Source organism: Hyperolius riggenbachi, chromosome 6 (genome assembly GCF_040937935.1).
Source record: "Hyperolius riggenbachi isolate aHypRig1 chromosome 6, aHypRig1.pri, whole genome shotgun sequence".
NCBI lineage: Eukaryota > Metazoa > Chordata > Amphibia > Anura > Hyperoliidae > Hyperolius > Hyperolius riggenbachi.
This window is the reverse complement of record NC_090651.1, coordinates 326169478-326188302: the sequence shown is the minus strand read 5'-3', so window position 1 is coordinate 326188302 and position 18825 is coordinate 326169478. Positions and strand designations below refer to the sequence as shown.

General features: G+C 44.9%; 1 protein-coding gene across 1 annotated transcript in view; it reads left to right on the top strand.

Annotated features, from left to right (window-relative positions):
• The window catches only part of LOC137522198 (carcinoembryonic antigen-related cell adhesion molecule 5-like), a 75681-nt gene that overhangs the window by 24384 nt on the left and 32472 nt on the right, over positions 1 to 18825 (top strand). The window contains exons 5-7 of the mRNA XM_068242229.1: positions 6590 to 6721; positions 11290 to 11372; positions 14017 to 14152. Coding sequence (XP_068098330.1) covers positions 6590 to 6721; positions 11290 to 11372; positions 14017 to 14152 — 351 coding nt within the window. The remainder of the gene's footprint in view (positions 1 to 6589; positions 6722 to 11289; positions 11373 to 14016; positions 14153 to 18825) is intronic.

Sequence of the window (18825 nt, the reverse complement as noted above, 5' to 3'; positions counted from 1 at the left end):
CAATCCATGGACCATGCGGGCTGGTATAGTCAGGGTGCGGAGCCCCACGCGGCCGGTGCTCCGCATTCTGGCTATCCCAGTCTGCATGGGGGACAAGGGGTTAAAGAGGTCTGGGAGGGGGGACCCCACGTCGTTTTTTTTTTAATATTTCCCACACTCAGAACGAAGTAAGTAAAACTCTTCCCACTTGGGGGAATCTATGAAAATAAAACACTATTGTTACCTGTGCAAAAAAAACTGACATTTTCCGCATTTAAAAGACATTTTTGCCCTTGAAACTTAAAAATCGATTTTCTCAAAAACTATAAGGTCTTTTTGAAAAAAAATTTTTTCCTCTTATTCCCACTGATCCCCTTAATATACCCTGTAAATTTGGTGTTTCTAAATTTTAAGCAGGCTTTGCTATTAACCGTTAAAGTCGGCGGGTTTTTAAATGTATCTATTTTTCCTTTGAAACTTTAACATCGATTTTCTCAAAAACTATAAGGTCTTTTTGAAAAAAAAAATTTCCCTCTTATTCCTTCTGATCTCCTTAATATATTCTCCAAATTTGAGGCTCTTAGCACTTAAGGGGGCTTTGCTATTAACCCTTAAAGTCGGCGGCTACCTAACATTGATCCATGCGTCAACTTTTCCGCTTGGCAGCATGACCTTACGCATTAATTGCTAGTAGGAATTTACGCGTAAGCCTATAACAAAACAACTTGAATTACGGTATTCTTACGCGTAATTGCGTAAGGGCAATGCGTAATTACAGACATGTACCGAAATTGAATGTCTATGCCGTAAGCGTAATTTCGTAATGCGTAATAGCGTAAAATTACGCGTAATGATCCGTAAGCGTAGCTTTTTCCATTACGATCAGCACTGCCTTACACACTCTAATGAGTTCTGGGTCACCATGAGCTTGCTGGTTAGTCTGTACCTCTCGGTGTTACAAGCCCTACTGCATAGAGCCAAATTAATCCATGCCATGCACTGATGAGGATCAAACAATCCGACAGTCTGTATGCATGTTGGATTATTATGGCTCTGTACAAATTAACAAGCTGACACATCATTGCATTCCAGCGGTTCTGGAGGTGTGTTTAACGCGTACGTTAAAAAGGGGCGCTGGGAAAAAAGGGCGCGGGGTTTTAAGCGATAAGCATGGATAACGTTTAAAAATATATTGTACTGTATTTCGTTTAAAATTAATGTTTTATAAAGTTATAAATCATTAAATAATGTGCATGAAATCGGCAATTGTAAAAACGTTAATCTTCCGTTTAAATAGTGAAATGTATAATAACGTTTAAAAAAAAATTACTAAGTAACCCTCCCTGTACCTACCCCTAGACCCCCCTGTTGGTGCCTAAACCTAAGACCCCCCTGTTGGTGCCTAAACCTAAGACCCCCCTGTTGGTGCCTAAACCTAAGACCCCCCTGTTGGTGCCTAAGTAACCCTCCCTGTACCTACCCCTAACTCCTAGACCCCCCTGTTGGTGCCTAAACCTAAGACCCCCCTGTTGGTGCCTAAACCTAAGACCCCCCTGTTGGTGCCTAAACCTAAGACCCCCTGTTGGTGCCTAAACCAAGGACCCCCTGTTGGTGCCTAAACCTAAGACCCCCCTGGTGGTGCCTAAACCTAAGACCCCCTGGTGGTGCCTAAACCTAAGACCCCCCCTGGTGGTGCCTAAACCTAAGACCCCCCTGTTGGTGCCTAAACCTAAGACCCCCCTGTTGGTGCCTAAACCTAAGACCCCCCTGTTGGTGCCTAAACCTAAGACCCCCCTGATGGTACCTAAACCTAAGACCCTCCTTAGTATTGTGTGTAGAATAATGTTTTAAAAACAGTAAGGGATAAAATATATAACAATTTACGTTACGTACTGATCGCTTTGTTTCGTTAAAAATTAAGGTTTTACAAACACTAAGAGATAACATTTAAAATAATGTTTTATTGAAATAGGAAACGTAAATCATCACAAGCAGTTATAAAACATGAAAAATCTTCGGGCGCCGTTGGAAAACGTTATTATTCTCGGGCGCCCTTTTTTCCTGTTCGGCGCCCAGTAAACGATAATTATTATGGGAGTGAATGGCGGCGCCCGATTTGTCCACTAGCCACCTGCGCCCTTTTTTACTGTTTCCGTGTTTAGCTTCTAAGGGTAGAATGGTTAATTTGCATATATTCAGCAGTGATGCCCTGGGAGACATCTCGAGCTCACTCCAACCTGAATTATCGCAAATTCTTTCTGTTTTAAGAAAGCAAACTTTTGTTTTTCTTACCAAACTATGCAATAGGTTTAGCATAGGGAGCCTCTAGAGGGGGGAATCCCACGCTGGGCTATATAGAATTTACAGTGCGATTGGCGTTAGTTTTTATTATTATATATAACAAGATATTATGATATTAGTCCCTATTAGTAGTCCTAGTATTTTATGCATTCCTAGATTTTAGCAAGATAAGTGTGTTTTATGGTATCCTTTGAATTTTACTTATTCATACATGAAACTTAACCACCTCAGGACAAGAGCAATTTTCACATGTCAGCGCATCTCCCATTCATTCATCAATAACTTTATTACTATCAATCACACCTACATTATCTATATATTGTTTTGTTTTTTTCAGGACAAAATAGGCTTTTAGTGTGTGAAAATTTTGTTTAGTAATGACCTTATTTTCTATGCATTTTAAAGGGAAATAAAGGTAAAAAATAGAAAAAACACACTATTTCTCATTTTACATCCAATATAGCTTTACAATAAACAGTGCTAACTATAGGTTAAACCCACAAATTTTATTTGCTCATCCATCCTGGTTATTACAACATTTAGATTATGTTCCTAGCACAATGTATGGTGACAATATTGTATTTGGAAATAAAGGTGTTTTTTGCTTCCTCACTGTACACTATCGATGATTATGAGACCTTATTTGCAAAAATAATAGTAATATACCCTCATGGCATACATATTTAAAAAACCAAGTTCCTAAGGTAACATGTTTTTTTGTCTTACATTTTGTCACATTGTTTTCATTTTATAAGTCTTTTCTTTTGGTACAGAATATGTGAAAAATGTATTGCTTTTGATTCAGTTTGTGACTAAAAAGAATACACAAGACATGGGCCTCAACCCTAAAACTTTTTAAACTCAATTCTACAACTTATCAGGGTTACAATGTTACCAGGTATGTCTCTTGTAGTTTTGCTAAGACTTTCCCAAGTTTGATCATAGTTTTGAAAATTACTTTTTCATGTTAGACCCATTTTTTATGTGACGTTCGCCCAAGCTTTAAGACACACCAAAATGTATTCTACAACCTGTCACGGTTAAAATGATACCACATATGCCTCATTTAGTAACAAACTGGTGGTGCAGTCTCCACAACTACACTGGACAAATATATTCGTCCAGTTAGGCTTAAATGGTTAAATATGGTTATTAGTACCAATTATTTATTTATTTGTGCACCTATGGCGCACACATACTATTATTCCTTGAAATAAGTGCAAATACCCTTAATATCTAGTATAAACATATATAAATATTATCTTATATTAATATCTATGACCTATAATCCATACAAAGAAGCATTTACTAAGAATCAATGCTTGAAATATAGGAACAGACTCGGAATTAAATTGCATAACGCAGCAATAATAATGATAATATTTTCGTACTATATTTGTATGTGTATGTATACAATATTAAGGTACTAACTAGTATATTGAGGAGTTTCTTTCCTGTAAATGTAGGCACTGGTATTGGCCTGAGGAAGCGGGCTTGGACCCGTGAAACGCGTTGCCTGTGCTATCACCAATAAAATCTTTTGTTAATGCAAAGGTTTTTTTGTCATTGAGGTAAGCTACCTCAATTTCTTGTCAATTTTAAACTGTTCTTAAATGCTTTTATTACACACCAGGGCGCCTCTTTTACCTAAATACTGCTTTAGATGTACATTTTTTGCTACACTGTTTGTTATACTGCCTCTGCTCCCTCTGAATCTATCAATTAGTCCTTCTTAACATTTTATTTATTTGCCACAGCTTAGATTAACTTACAAGAAACTTTAAACATGCCTTGCTTAGGTGATCTCCCCACTAGCTCCTCTGCATCTTCAAACAGGAACCTAAGAGGTTAGCGGCCGAACAGCCCCAGGGGTAGCCTCTTTTGTTCGTTTTTTTTTTCTGCTCACTGCCTGGGGGGTAGAACAGCTAGACCCGCCTGAGAAGCCTGCAGATCCTATCAAAATCCATCATCCGGACTTGCAGGAGACAGGGGCTGTTTCTATTGGCTTCTGCTCCTGTCATTCATTGCTTATCCCTCTCTGCTTGTGTGTGTCACAACTGGCTTCCCACAGTATCACTCACTCTCTGCTCTGTTTTCGGCACACTAGAGGTGCCGGTAAAATTTCAGGCTTTTACGGCATGATCTAGTCTTTATGAATTGACATTTGCTGACATTTGTTGGTAATCGGTAGTCGGTAATTTGACTCACTGCTCGATAATTTCAGTTTTTTATGCGGAAACAGCCTTTATGAATTGACATTTTTCTAATTGCTCTGTAAAGTCAGCTGTTTTCAGCATTACTGCATGCGGTAATGCTTTATAAATCGAGGCCATTGTGTATAAATCATATACACATCATTTTTATAACAAAAGTGGAGTTCCAATTTAAATCGGATTCATGGCTTTTTTATTTTATTACTTTAAACTTTCTCTTTTTATCTATTACTTGTAATTACTTTTTTTCTTTGCCAGGTAATATAACATATGCAAGGAATGCCTATATACAGGAAAACCTCAACTTAACTTCTTTTCTCTTCATCTCATCTCTGTCGTACTCTAGTCTAGATATTTAAAAGCAATGTTTAAACATAAGCAAAGTCAGCTACCTATCTCATGGCCAGCACTGTTATTAAGGCAAAGGGGGCAATTGCTGGAAACCCGCCTCATCACCTGGCCCCTCAGGTTGTCTCCCCGAGGACCCTGCACAATTAGTGTCTGCATTGTAAGAACTCACCTGACCTAGCACACTGTTCTGTCTTCATGGCTGTCTGCCTATTCTCCATGATCCGGCGCAGGTTATTTAAGTATAAAATGCACCACATGTAGAAGAGGCAGGCGGTGGGGCTGAAAACAGAGCACAGACAGAGCAGCATGTAAGGACCGGAGAGTTATTACAATGCACCCACACATCGTGCCAGGGACCTGGGGAGTAGTCGGGAGGTGACCTAGGTGTGTGTGTGGGAAGGACGGTGGGTGGTGAGCAGCCGGATCTAGAGCCCTTGATGCTGTCTTTGCAGCGAGGAGGGGCTGTTTGGGGCAGGGGCCAGATTACCTTTGCTCCTGGGTCCCAGTACCGCTTAAACCAGCCCAAACCTGTCTAACTACATCTAAAGTGTTATTTTTTGCATCTAAAGGCTTGTACACACACTAGACAGTTCTTGGTCAAGGCATTCGGTTGGAGGCCACCTATGCCGAGGATGTAGTTTGTGTGTTCAGCAGCCCCTGACTCTCCCTCACGTATCACGGAGAGATCCAGACTGGCGGTGCCCCCCACTGCCCCCATAAAATTAAGCAGCGTTTCTCCCCCACAAAAAATAGCCAGCTCCTCCCCTGCATTATTAGCGGCGGGCATTTATCCCACAAAATTAGCCAGCTCTTCCTCGACATAATTTTTCAGCATTTACACAGGAAAATTAGGACACGTCTACACTTAGGCTCCCTTTACACCGAGGCAGGGCTTCTCGATGCACTCTGTGCGCCATGTAGTGCCTGACTTTGGTGTGGCTATAGCAGCAATGCTGATATTTCGGAGATCCGACGATTGCAGGGGACCAAATTACTTCTCCTTCCGAGTGAATAGCACTTGGTGGGGGAATAGCAATTAAGCCTGCATGGAATTTCAGCGGCAGAAGGGTGATCCGTCAGTCAGGAACCCTCTGCCAAAGTAACAGGGCGGTGAAAGCAAATGTACACCTTTCACACTGTGCATCAGTACGTGCGTTGGCTGCTGCAAGATGCCACTAAGGCACCAAAAGTCTTTGGTGTCTAGCACACTGAACGCGATGTGACGGAAGTATCCATTCTAATGCTAAGTCTGCAGCGAGTTGGAGGCCAACTTACGTGGGGACACAGCGATACCTGAATGGTGACTTAGAGAGCTATGCAAGTAGGCAGCAGCAGCTTCAAAGCAACGGTATTGGCGAGAGTGGCAAGACTCCGTGGCAAGAGTAGTTGAAATCTAGGCCTTGGCAGGAATAACAGGCCATAACAGGTTGGTTTCAACTACCAAAGACTGGAAGTTCTTTTAAGCAATCCTTACTATGATCTGATATACCCTAGCTAAAGATACTAAACTGGGGATACTGAGGAATCACTGCAGATGTCTTAGTATATCAGGGGCTGGCTATTTTGGCAACATAAAGGCAGAGTTATCAAATCAGAAGCAAAAGTGAAGTAGTTGCCCAGGGTAACCAATCACAAACCTTGTTTTATTTACCAGCTGAATCCTGATTGGTTGCTCCGGGTAACTGCTCCACTATGTGGAAAATCATCATGGCTTTTGTAAATTATGCTGTGTTCTCTTCTTCCAGAATCCGGGCCTAGAGTCACATCACTTGTTGTCATCATCAGCTGCGCTGCTCTGGGAATTATACTGGTCATTACTGCAGCTGTCCTGCTGTGTAAAAGATTTGCATTTCCAATAAAGAAGAAGGAAGAGACACGTATGTATCCTAAATGGAGCAACCTGTAACTGTGAGGTTGACCCTTTCCTATTCTTTGACGAACATCTGACATTGACCTTTTCCTGTATAGGCCCAAAGTCCGGCAGAGTCCGACATAGCAAATTGCGTCAGCCAATAAAATGCGGCACAGCGCCGTCTTGTGATCAAAGTGTCGGACTACACCTGATACTTTTATCATCGCCGGCCCCTCCATTGCCATTGTGCCTGTCTTCTCTCCCGCCCCTGTAGGACCAGAGCCGGCACGTCAAACAACAAAATAATGCTGGTGATCATGCAAGGGGCGGGGCTAAAGCGCATGAGTTGGTTTTGGTCCTGCCCCCCACCACTGATGCTGCTCGCCGCGCCCACCACCTGTAAATGACACAGAGCCTCGGGGAGCCCTGGCTCAGATCTGTTTTCAGGATCACCCACTTGCCACATAAATTCACACATAAATCTGTACATTTCCGGTCCAGTACTGTCCTGTCCTGTCAGTTGATGTGTGAACACAGCCACAGAAACACAAAAAAATTCATACAAAACTGACAGGACTGGGCCAGACCGAAAAGGCTTGGTTCTTACTTTAGCAGATCCAAAATGGGCACAGTCACTCTGCCGTCTGTGTCCACCCATCTGAAGCGATCACTGCTCACCTTTCCTGCCGCAGATCGCTGCCACTCGGTCCCTCTGTACTCACCCGGGAGCAGGGCCGGCCTTAAGTTTCACAGCGCCCTGAGCATAACCAGATTTTGGTGCTCCCCCCCCATTCATCCTCTTCACGTGCGCGTGCACACACACGCCCATGTGCAAGATCCCCTTTAGTTTATATAGGCAGGTCCCCCCCTTTAGTGAATATAGGCAGGTCCCCTCTTTAGCGTATATAGGCAGATCCCCCCCTTTAGTGTTTATAGGCAGATCCCCCCCTTTAGTGTATATAGGCAGATTCCCCCCTTTGGTGTATATAGGCAGATTTCCCCCCCCCCTTTTAGTGTATATAGGCAGATCCCCCTTTAGTATATATAGTAGACAGATCCCCTTTTAGTGTATATAGGCAGATGCCCCCCCCCCCCCCCTTAGTGTATAGAGGCAAATCCCTCCTTTAATACACAGGGCGGGCCATTTATATGGATACACCTTATCTATGGATACATCCCATATACCACACCATACCATCAATTTTTTTGTTCCAACAGTCTTGGAGGGATCTATCCAATGTGGGTTAGTGTCAGACCAATAGTGGTCGTTTTGTTTGCTAACCTCACCATTCACATAAACTGGTGTATCCATATAAATGTCCATATTAAGGTGAATCCATATAAATGGCCCACCCTGTATAAAGGCAGATCCTTCCCTTTAGTGTAAACAGTCCGATCCTCTTTTAGTTTATATAAGCAGATTCCCCACCCCCCTCTTTTAGTGTATATAGACATATTCCCCCCATTTAGTTTATTTAGGCAGGTCGCCCCTTTAGTATATATAGGCAGATCCCCCGTTTAGTATATATAGGCAAATCCACCCTTTAGTACATATAGGCAGATCCCCCTTTAGTGTATATAGGCATATCCCCCCTTTAGTATATACAAACAGATACCCCTTTTATTTTATAGCTAGGCAGATAAATAGTGTATAGTATACAAGCAGATCCCCCTTTAGCATATATAGGCATTCCCCTCCCAACCGGGAGGCAGTTGGGGAATCTTACTTTTCTGCTTGTAGCTGGGGACAGAAGATGGGCTGGAGTCAGGAGTGACAAGAAGGTCTCTCTCTGATTAGTGCGCAGCGCAGACATCACATGTGAGCGAGGGGTGGTGCTACTGGCACGCACGGTTCACACAGACTCAGCAAGAGGCAGCGGCAGGTTCCTGGAGTCTTCGCCCCATCACCCCTTGCGGCACCGGAGGCAGAGTTATCACTGGCAGCAGCCATAGACAGAGCCCACAGCTAGCAAAGAGAAATGAGGCCAGGGCCAGTTGAATGCACATCACGTGCGCCCCCCTGGAAGCCGGCGCCCTGAGCGACCACTCCGATCGCTCAGGTCAAAGGCCGGCCATGCCCGGGAGGCTGGCAGGAGCAAGGGGCTCTCCATAGGAGGCAATAGACCAATTCTCCACAGAAACAGTGAGAATATTCATTGGTGCACCTTGAACCAATGAGAATACTGCCTATTGATGAGGATTTCTATTGGTCTTTTTCAGCCCATTGGAAATGCCCATGTTTTTACTGGCCATCAGGCTGTGTACATGAACCGAGTGGCGGGTGAGACACGTGGGCTTTAGCCCGCTGTGGTCGTGCAGTAGCCCAGGGCAGATGCGCTCCCTCCATAGGCTATCCGCCTGCCCGGAATTATTGCGGACTGCACAGAATTGAGCTCCACTTACTGCAATGACTCCCGCAGATCCATTGCAGAGTGATAAGTGTGAACGGCTTCTATTTATAAAATAGGAGCCGGTCACTGTCAGTTTTAAGATAAGCAGAAAATAGACAACAAATGTCCGTTCTCCGCCCAAGTGGGAGCCAAAATGTACAGATTTATGAGTGAACACTGCCATAGAAACAGGGGCGTAACAATAGCCCCTGCAAGTAGGGCTGGTTCTAGCAACAATTGGGCCCAAGGGCTAAATTAGCCTGGGGCCCCCCAACAGACACCCCCGACCAAAAATCAGCATTAGAGGCCCTTTGTTGCAGCCAAATTTCCCACCTTAGCCCCTGACCATCCCAATCTCCTCCCAACTTAACTGTGCTCCCTGCCCCTGGGGCCCTTGCAGAGTCTTAGGCAATGTAGTGTCTCAGCTGCCCGCCAGCACAAGTGATATGCTACTCTGCCAAAGACTCTGCACAGGCACCTGGGGAGCAACAATTAAGATGGGGAGGCACCTTGGGGGCCCCTACAGGCTCTGGGGCCCTGGAGCGATTGCCCCCTTTTCCTCTATGGTAGCGCTGGCCCTGCCTGCAAGGGATGTAGCCGCAGGGGGGCCCTTAGGGAAAGAAGCCTGGGGGGAGGGCATTTTTAGAGGCAGGAGGGGGGCAGGAAGGGAGAGAAGCGGGCACAAACAGCAGTGGGGAGGGGGCCCGACTCCCCCCTCTCACTTCAGGCTACCATCAGCACTCCTCCCTCCAGCAACGATAGCTGGAGTGCCCCATTCAAAGATTTTTTTAGTGATTTCTAGTTACCCGGATGCAAAATGAACACAGTAGCTCCATTCATTTTGCATCCGCTCTGCGCCATCCACTCAGCCTCCATCCGTCCAAAGTGATTGCGGCTCACGTGTTCCTCCACTGCTCAGTCCAGCAGGAGCAGGGGGCTCTTCACAGGAAGCAATAGACCCATTCTCCCTAGCAACAGGGAGAATTTTCATTAGTCCTCCATGAACCAATGAGAATTGTCTCTTGCTGAGGATTCCCATTGCTCTTTTGTAGCCCAATGTAGATCCTCATGTTTCCCGGGTTGTGTACTGGGGACCGAGCAGCGGTGAGTGGTGGCAGAACATGTGGGCTGTAGACTGCTGTGATCCTGCTGTAGCCCCAGGAAAATGCGCTCCCCCATAGGCTAAATGATGGAATGCGTTGGCCTGGCCAAGGATTGTCGCAGAATACATCGGCCTGGCACAGGATTGTCACGGATCCCTTTCATTAATCTGATCGGATTGTTAGGAGATTTTGTTAAAGTTTAAATCACGCTGCATCACTCAGGCTGTAATTACAGCTATCTTTGGGAGAGGCTAATAGAAGCGATGCTGGCACTGTGCAGAGAGGAGAGTAACTTCCCAAACCTCGCTCTCTGCACTAATCTCTGCATTAAGTAGAGGGAGAACTGCTAGACACCAGGGATTACTATGTGTGTGTGTGTGTGTGGGGGGGGGGGGGGGGTGATGGGGACCACTGGACACCAGGGATTGCAATATTGGGGGATGGGGGATTTGATGGGGACCACTGGACACCAGGGATTACAATGTGATGGGGACCACTGGACAGCAAGGATTGTTATATGACAGTGGGATGGGGCTGGGACCACTGGACACCAGGGATTACAATGGGATGGGGACCACTGGACACCAGGGATTGTTATATGACAGTGGGATGGGGCTGGGACCACTGGACACCAGGGATTACTATGCGATGGGGACCACTGCACACCAGGGATTACTATATGGGAGCATTGGGGAACCATTGGACACCAGGGATTACTGCATGGATGAGGGGGAAAAACCACTGGACACCAGTGATTACTGTATGTGTTGGGGAGAGAGGAGACCACTGGACACCAGGGATTACTGTATGGGGGAGGGGGGTCCACTGGACAGGGATTAATGTATATGGATAAGTAGGAAACTATTGATCGCCAAAGGTTACTGAATGAGAGGGAGGGAAGAACCACTAGGCACCAGGGATTGCTGTAGAGTGTAGTCTTCATCAGTATATTTTAGGAATATTCCTAGCTATGTGTACAAGATGTGATGTTCTATTCTTTCTACCTTCCTGTGATTAACACTGTAATGGGGGGAAGGGGGAGGGGAGGTCAAAGTTCTTAAGCAGCTGACTAACACCTATGTAATATGTTTGTCTTACAGCAGTGATGCCTGACGACCAACATCAGCAGCAATGCACAATTTTGCCGGATGAGCAGATGTATGCAAATGCAGTACAAGAAAAGGTGAGCAGTTTAGGTGAAGAGGAGGATGAGAAGAAGGATATGAATGAGAAAATGAATGACTACTAAGCAGAGATGGATTAAGATGCAATAGGGCCCAAGGCAAGGTAGTGGATTGTGGGCTCCCTTGTGGTTCTTTTGGAAAGCAGAAGTAAAGAGAGGTCATAGAAGGTAGCAGGTGGGCCCCTTAACTCCCACTAGGCCACAAGCACCTGCATAGGTTGCCTGGTGGATAATCCTTCTCTGCTACTAAGGAGAGAAAGAACACAATAATAAGTAGGCGAAGGAACAATAAGAATGATTATTAGGGGGTGGAGAATTGTGATGAGGTAAGAGGAGGAGAAAAGGGTGATTAGGAAGAAGAGGAGCAGTGTTAGGATAGTGATGGGGTGACTATAGATGAGGAGAAGGAATAAAAAAATCATTATTAGGAAATATAGAATAGAGATGTGGAGGACAATGTGGATGAGGATAATAAGACAAGGAGGAGGAGGAGATTGATGGAAGTAGATTACGATGATGACGAGGAAGATGGAATTGATGACTGATGTAGACTAGAGCAAATATTGTAGAACTTCATCTGTTGGTTGTTCTGTTGTGACCTACTAGACGCAGATTTCCAACACTGTCATCACGTTAATTTTTTCCATTTATTAACTGATATTGGGCTGATCCAATTCATTTTTTCTCCTAAGTTTTCTTCTAGGTAATATTTTCACACCTTAATAAAGTTCCTTTTAAAGAGAACCCGAGGTGAGTTCTAACAATGCTAACAGCACACAGAGGCTGGGTCTGCATATACTGCTCAGCCTCTGTTGCTATCCCAATCCCCCCTCAGTTCCACCTTCGCTTTGCTATGCCACATAAATAATCAGCCGAGCTGTTGACACACAGCGTGTTGCAGCCGGCTGTTTACCTCTGTAAGTGTCAGTCTCGCTGCTCCCCCGCCTCCTCCATAGCTCTGGTCACTGCCTGCGTCCCTTCCCTCCCCTCTGATTGGAGGGAAGGGAAGCGGGCGTGCCAGGGACCGGAGCTATGGGGGAGGCGGGGGAGCAGCCGAAACTGACACTTACAGAAGTAAACAGCCGGCAAAGCTCGGCTGATGATTTATGGGGCATAGCAGAGCAAAAAAGGAACTTAGGGGGGCTTGGGATAGCAACAGAGGCTGGGCAGTATATGCATACCCAGCCTCTGTGTGCTGTTAGCATTGTTAGAACTCACCTCGGGTTCTCTTTAAGCCACCGGCAAAGAAGAAAATACTCAGAATAATTTTGACAGCACTTTTTCACCTGTTTTTGGGGGGGTACTTTTTCAATTGCAAGTTATTCTAAACAGAACAAGAAATATTATCTCCTAGGAGAAAACTTTAGAGAAAAAGTGAATTGTATCTGGCCCATTTTAATTAAGTCCCTTTTTAAAATAGGCTGCTAAAAACCCCTTTCCAATTCACAACTCTTTAGTAGCAGTGCTACTAGTAGTAACAAGTTGTCTTAGTCTTAGTGGGAGCAGTAGTAAGGGTAGTAGTGTTGGTAGTAGTGGTGGTAGTAGTAGAAGGGGTAGGAGTACCAGTAGATTAACAGAGTTGGTACTGAAAAACCATCAGTCACCATTCAGCAGTCAGGAAGGATACTGAAGTCACCCACTCATTACTGTTGAAAGAGGAGTAAGAGGCAGTTTGTTAAAGTTTCTATCTCCATAATAGATCTTGCCAGTCCAGTTTTCATTACTATGGAATAAATGCCCATATATGACTGGTAGGGTTTCCTTAAAGTGAATGTTTTTCATGCCTGCAGTCAACTTTGTTTAAAGCAGACCTGGGGCTTGATTCACAAAGCGGTGCTAACTGTTAGCACGCCTGTGAAAACCCCCTTAGCACGTCTAAACCAGCTTTTCGCGCATAAAACTTTATGCGCGTAAAACTTTACGCGCGTAAAACTTTACGCGCACACTGCACAGAGCGCAGGGCGCACCGCGCGAAGTGCCCATTAAAGCCTATGGGACTTAGCGCGCATAAAACTTTGCGCGCGTAAAACTTTGCGCGCGCAAAGTTAGCGCGTGATCTGATTGAGAAATCCGGTGCTAACCTACTTAGCACCCTGGTTAGCACGTCTAAAGACTTTAGACGTGCTAAGTAGGTTAGCACCGCTTTGTGAATCAAGCCCCTGGACTCTTTCAGAACGCACAATGAAAAGTCTTTATTCCACATGTAGTGGCTGAAGGAATTCACTTCTCTGTATCTGTGTTTGTTTAGGCAGTTCAACCTGTTTAATTAGTATCAGCAGATAGGTGTCAGGTAGAAATTTTGTGTGGTGGTGGTGGTGGTGGGGATTCTGTGTGTAAAAAGGCCTAGGTTTAGCCATAGTAAAAATATTAGTATTTTTAATACCGATGTTTTATATGTTAATAGTAAAATATCAGTGTGCCAATATTTTACTATTGTAATCACTGGCCCAAGTTTCCATGTGCTTTTTTTTCGATGAACATGCCCCCATAACCCCCCTCACATTTGTAGACAGAAGTGCTAGAGTGAGGATCCCTAGAGGGACTCTCCTACTTTGCCTTGATGTACAGTTATGCTCCTATTAGGCCTATTTTTTTCTTTGGGTAACCTACTGCTAACGTTTATGCTCATATATTGTTCTCTTAGATGTCCTTCCCCACTCCATTGCCAAGAAGACAAGCAAACACACAAGAGGGCGCATATATACATGATGATGTGACCAGACAAGAGGTGACCAGGCTGATCACTAACTACAGTCATGACAGTAGTAGTAGTCTCAGAAGTAATAGTAACGCAATGTAGTAGCAGTAGTAGGAGTCCCAGCAGCGGAATTAGTAGCAGTATATGATGAGCACTGAGATGCTTGTAATCACAGGTGTAATGATCAACTGACCGGCTCTGCAACCCTGCAGGGTAGGGGGAGGAGTTTGGGGGCCAGGGTGACTTGCACCGCTCTCACATTACTCTTTTCTCTCCTGCCCATTTGAGTATCACAATGTAAAATGCATGTATCTGAGCTGATCGAGTCTCCTCTGACTTCAGTCATGAATCCGGAGCTTAACGGACAGAGGTATTCAGCACACTGTGTTGCTGCATTGATAAGAGACCCTATCAGAACTGAAAGCAGGAAAATTGATGTAAAGGAGATACCTGGGTGGAGGTACTTGCTCGGGAGAGGTTTATGCTAAGGGTGAAAGGAAGGGGGGGGGGGATGTTCCAGTGCAGGCCATCCCTGCTTTATTGGGGGGGTAGTTGTGGGTGAGGGAAGTTCCTGTACTGGCCACACTTACTGGAAAGGGGGGGAGGTGAGGGAAGTTCCTGTACTGGCCAAACTTACTGGAAATGGGGGGGGGGGGGGGGGGGTAAGGGAGGTTCCTGTACCAGCCACTCTTGCTGGAAGGGCAGGAGGTTTCCTGTAATGACCATATTTGGTGGTAGGTGGAGGGGGGATGAGAGAGGTTTCTGCACTAGGCACTCTTGCTTGGGGGTGGTGAGGGAGATTCCTGTACTGCCCACACTTGCTGGGGAAGGGGAAGGAGGGTGAGGGAGGTTCCTGTAATATCCACTCTTTCTGGATGGGGTGAGGGAGGTTCCTGTAATAGCCACTCTTTCTGGAGGGGGGTGGGGTGAGGGAGGTTCCTGTACTGGCCACCCAAGCCGGGAGGGGAGGGAGGTTCCTGTACTGGCCATGCTTGCTGGGAGGGCCTGGGGATGGGAGTTTAGTAGTAGCAGTAGTGGTAGCAGTAGTAGTCTAGCTGCAGTTGTTGTAGTAACAGGATTAGGATCACTGCAAGGACCCAAAGACTGAACTTTTACCTTTACCTAGGGGCCTTTAGTTTCTGCATTTAGGGTTATACATGTATTTTTTTTTATTTCAGGTGGTATTCAAAACAAATGAGATTTACTGAGGTTGATGCCCCAAAAATGTCTTTATGTAATAATAATTTCAGCATTATGCTGTGAAGAACTCTGACTGATAAAGGATCAGGAAATCAGGAGAAAATCCCTGACCCGTCTACTGTGAGATGATCACACAAAGCTTTACCTGAGATGCATAATAATTATGTTCTACGGAACAGCTTGCTTGCCTGGTCTGTTATTAAAAACATATTTATGGACAGGACAGATATGAAATATTTTACTTTTCTACGGTATTGCCTACACAGAGTAGGTTGGTAAGGCATTGAATGGTGTGCACTTTTGACTCTTTTGTATTAATCACAAGGCAAGGAAATATGCCAATTTTTGAAACTCTTAACCCCCTTGGCGGTATGAAAAATACCACCAGGGGGCAGCGCAGCAGTTTTTTTTAAATTTTTTTTTTTAAATCATGTAGCGAGCCCAGGGCTCGCTACATAATAGCCGCTGCTCAGCGGCATCCCCCCAGCCCCGCCGATCGCCTCCGGCGATAGGCGATCAGGAAATCCCGTTCTTTGAACGGGATTTCCTGGAGGGCTTCCCCCGTCGCCATGGCGGGATGACGTCACCGACATCAGCGACGTCGGGACGTCATTGGGAGACCCGATCCACCCCTTGGCGCTGCCTGGCACTGATTGGCCAGGCAGCGCAGGGGTCTGGGGGGGGGCGCGCGCCGCACCGGATAGCGGCGATCGGGCGCGCGGCGGTGGCGATCGGGGTGCTGGCGCAGCTAGCAAAGTGCTAGCTGCGTCCAGCAAAAAAAAATTATGAAAATCGGCCCAGCAGGGCCTGAGCGGCACCCTCCGGCGGCTTACCCCGTGTCCAGCACGGGGTTACCGCTAAGGAGGTTAAAGAGAACCTATTTATCTTGGGAGAAAAAACACATACTTACCTTCCATAGGAGCAGGGTTGCCAACCTAATTTCTAATTATTCATGGCCAAAAGGCCCAAAATATCTGGAAACCTTAACATTTGGAAGGACAGGGGGCGGAGTCAACAGCACACTTTTAAGCACTTCACCACTAAGGGGTTTTTCCCCTTATTGGCCTCAGCAATTTTCACATTTCAGCACTGCGTCCATTCATTCACCAATAACTTTATCACTATTTATCTCATAAAAATGATCTACACGTTGGGTTTTTTTTTTGCCCCCAATTAGGCTTTCTTTGGGTGGTACATTTGGCTAACAATTATTTTATTTTATATACATTTTAGCAGGAATAAGAAGAAAAGAAGTGAAAAAAAAATCATTATTTCCCAGTTTTCAGCCATTATAGTTATAAAATAAAATGTGCGACTGTACATATAATCCCTACATTTTATTTGCTTATTTGTCTCGGTTATTACAACATTCAAAAGATGTTCCTAGTACAATGTATGGCAACAATATTTTATTTGAAAATAAAAGTGTATTTTTTTTAATTACATTCCCTTATTAGCAAAAAAATCAATAATATACCTTGATGGCATACATATTTAGAAAGTCCCTAATGTAACAATGTATTTATGTCACTTCTGTCACTTTGGTTTCTATTTTTTAAGGTTTTTCTATTATAGTAACTGTAGGGACAGAAAGTGGTTAAAAGAGTTTTTATTTATATGTGTTTTTTTATTATTATTATTTTTTTGTGGACAAAAATAATAATGAAGTGCACTATTACATTTGTCCACTAGATGGCATCAAGTAAAGAGAGCTGAATCAGAGCTTTATATACTATAATGAAACAGTGTTTTTTTGTTTGTTTGTGTAATGCCTGGCAGATATCCTGCTTTCTTTCAGCCACTATACCCCAATCTTTCACCACCTTCTTCACTCTATGTGGCGCATCCCCGCTTGAACGGGAGGTGAGGAAATAACACCTGCCCGACTTCGGTTACACCCAGGCCTTGGAGGTGCAAGATATAGCGGCTGAGGCAGAGAAAGCCAGAGTACCACCAGAACAAACAAGAATATGCAGCTGGGTGATATTAGATAATGGAAGAGGTTACAAAGATCACCCCAGGAGTTATGGACAAGGGAGCAAGATTGCTCAGAGCAACCGCAGCTCTGAGCTTCTTATAACCGCCACAAATAAACAAGATACAATGGTTGCTCAGGGCGACCGCAGCCCTGAGCCTCTGATGCCCAACACAATGAGTAACAAGACAGACAACAGACAGACAAATGGAATTCTCAGCAAAGAAGACACACTGGTTGCTCAGGGCAACCGCAGTTCTGGGCCTCTGGCTGAGTAACAAGACAGACAAAAGAGAGACAGACTGAATGCTTGCCAATCTAATCGCTTCCCCAGCAATAGCAAGCATCCACAGTGACTTGGACAAGACAAACAAGTAAGAGCGTAACTAATAGCAACCGCAGCCTATAGTTACGTCCACAGGAACAGGACTAGCAGGAACAGACAGACAGGAGGATTGTTTGCCCAGCAAAGCAAACATCCACACTGACACAGACAAGACAAACAGGTAGGAGCGTAACTAATAGCAACTGTTGCTACAGTCACGTCCACAGGAACAGAATAAGCAGGAATACTACCAGTGAAGGCAGTCTCCAACTAACAGGATGGTAAAGACTTCGCTGCACCCCCGCGGGTGCAGTGAATGTTCAGGCAGGCAAGGCAAGATAATGCAATACAATAATACAACTTTCACACCATGAACTAAGCAAACAACTAAAGCTAAGTTGGACGCTATGTCAGGTGAGATCTGGAAAGAGAGGCAGGTTTTTCTATGGATATCAGCCAATGGGAACAGACATGAAAAATCCCACACAGCTGAATGGTAATCATGCAATCCTGTGTTACACTGATTGAAGGCTGCAAACTGCCTGTGAATGGAAAGGATTCTCATTACAAATGCATGCCAGATTATGCAACCACATGCATGTAAGAAATCCACAGCTCTCTGGCTGCAGTTCAACTGCAGCAAGCCCTAGGTGGATTCATGACAACATCCTGGGCTACTCTGAACTGCAGAGTGATTGCAAATAGCAATGACATGCAATCAAAACCAAGCAACCAAATGCAGGCAGAGAAATCAAAACTGCTCGGCTGCAGCTCCGCTGCCCAATAGACACTATACCCCAATCTGCAACCGACAGGCGGGATCCTTACAGTTTGTTTGTTTGTCTTTCAATGAATAATTTCTGCTGTTACAGCAGAGATTATTCATAAACATGTTCCCATTCACCAATCTGTCCTGTAACGCCCACGCAACGGCCATTTAAATACACAGATGATTATCGACGCCAATGGAATGGGAACAGTACTCCTGTGGGGTGTAGATATACTGCCATGATCACAGCTAGGAGTTAGGTAGAGTTTTTGGTAGGGTCAAACTGTGTGCATGGTCAATTAAAAAAAAAAAAAAAAGGACTTTCTCACAAACAACCATTTTGCAGTGGCCTACTAAGGCTGTAGGTGCTCACAGCACCGGGTGTAGCCATGGCTAGGGTGCGTTCTACCTGGGACATTTTTTCATAGTTTGGGCAACATTTGGGAAAATAGCAGCAGGCAGTGCAGTAGACTGTACTACTTCCTG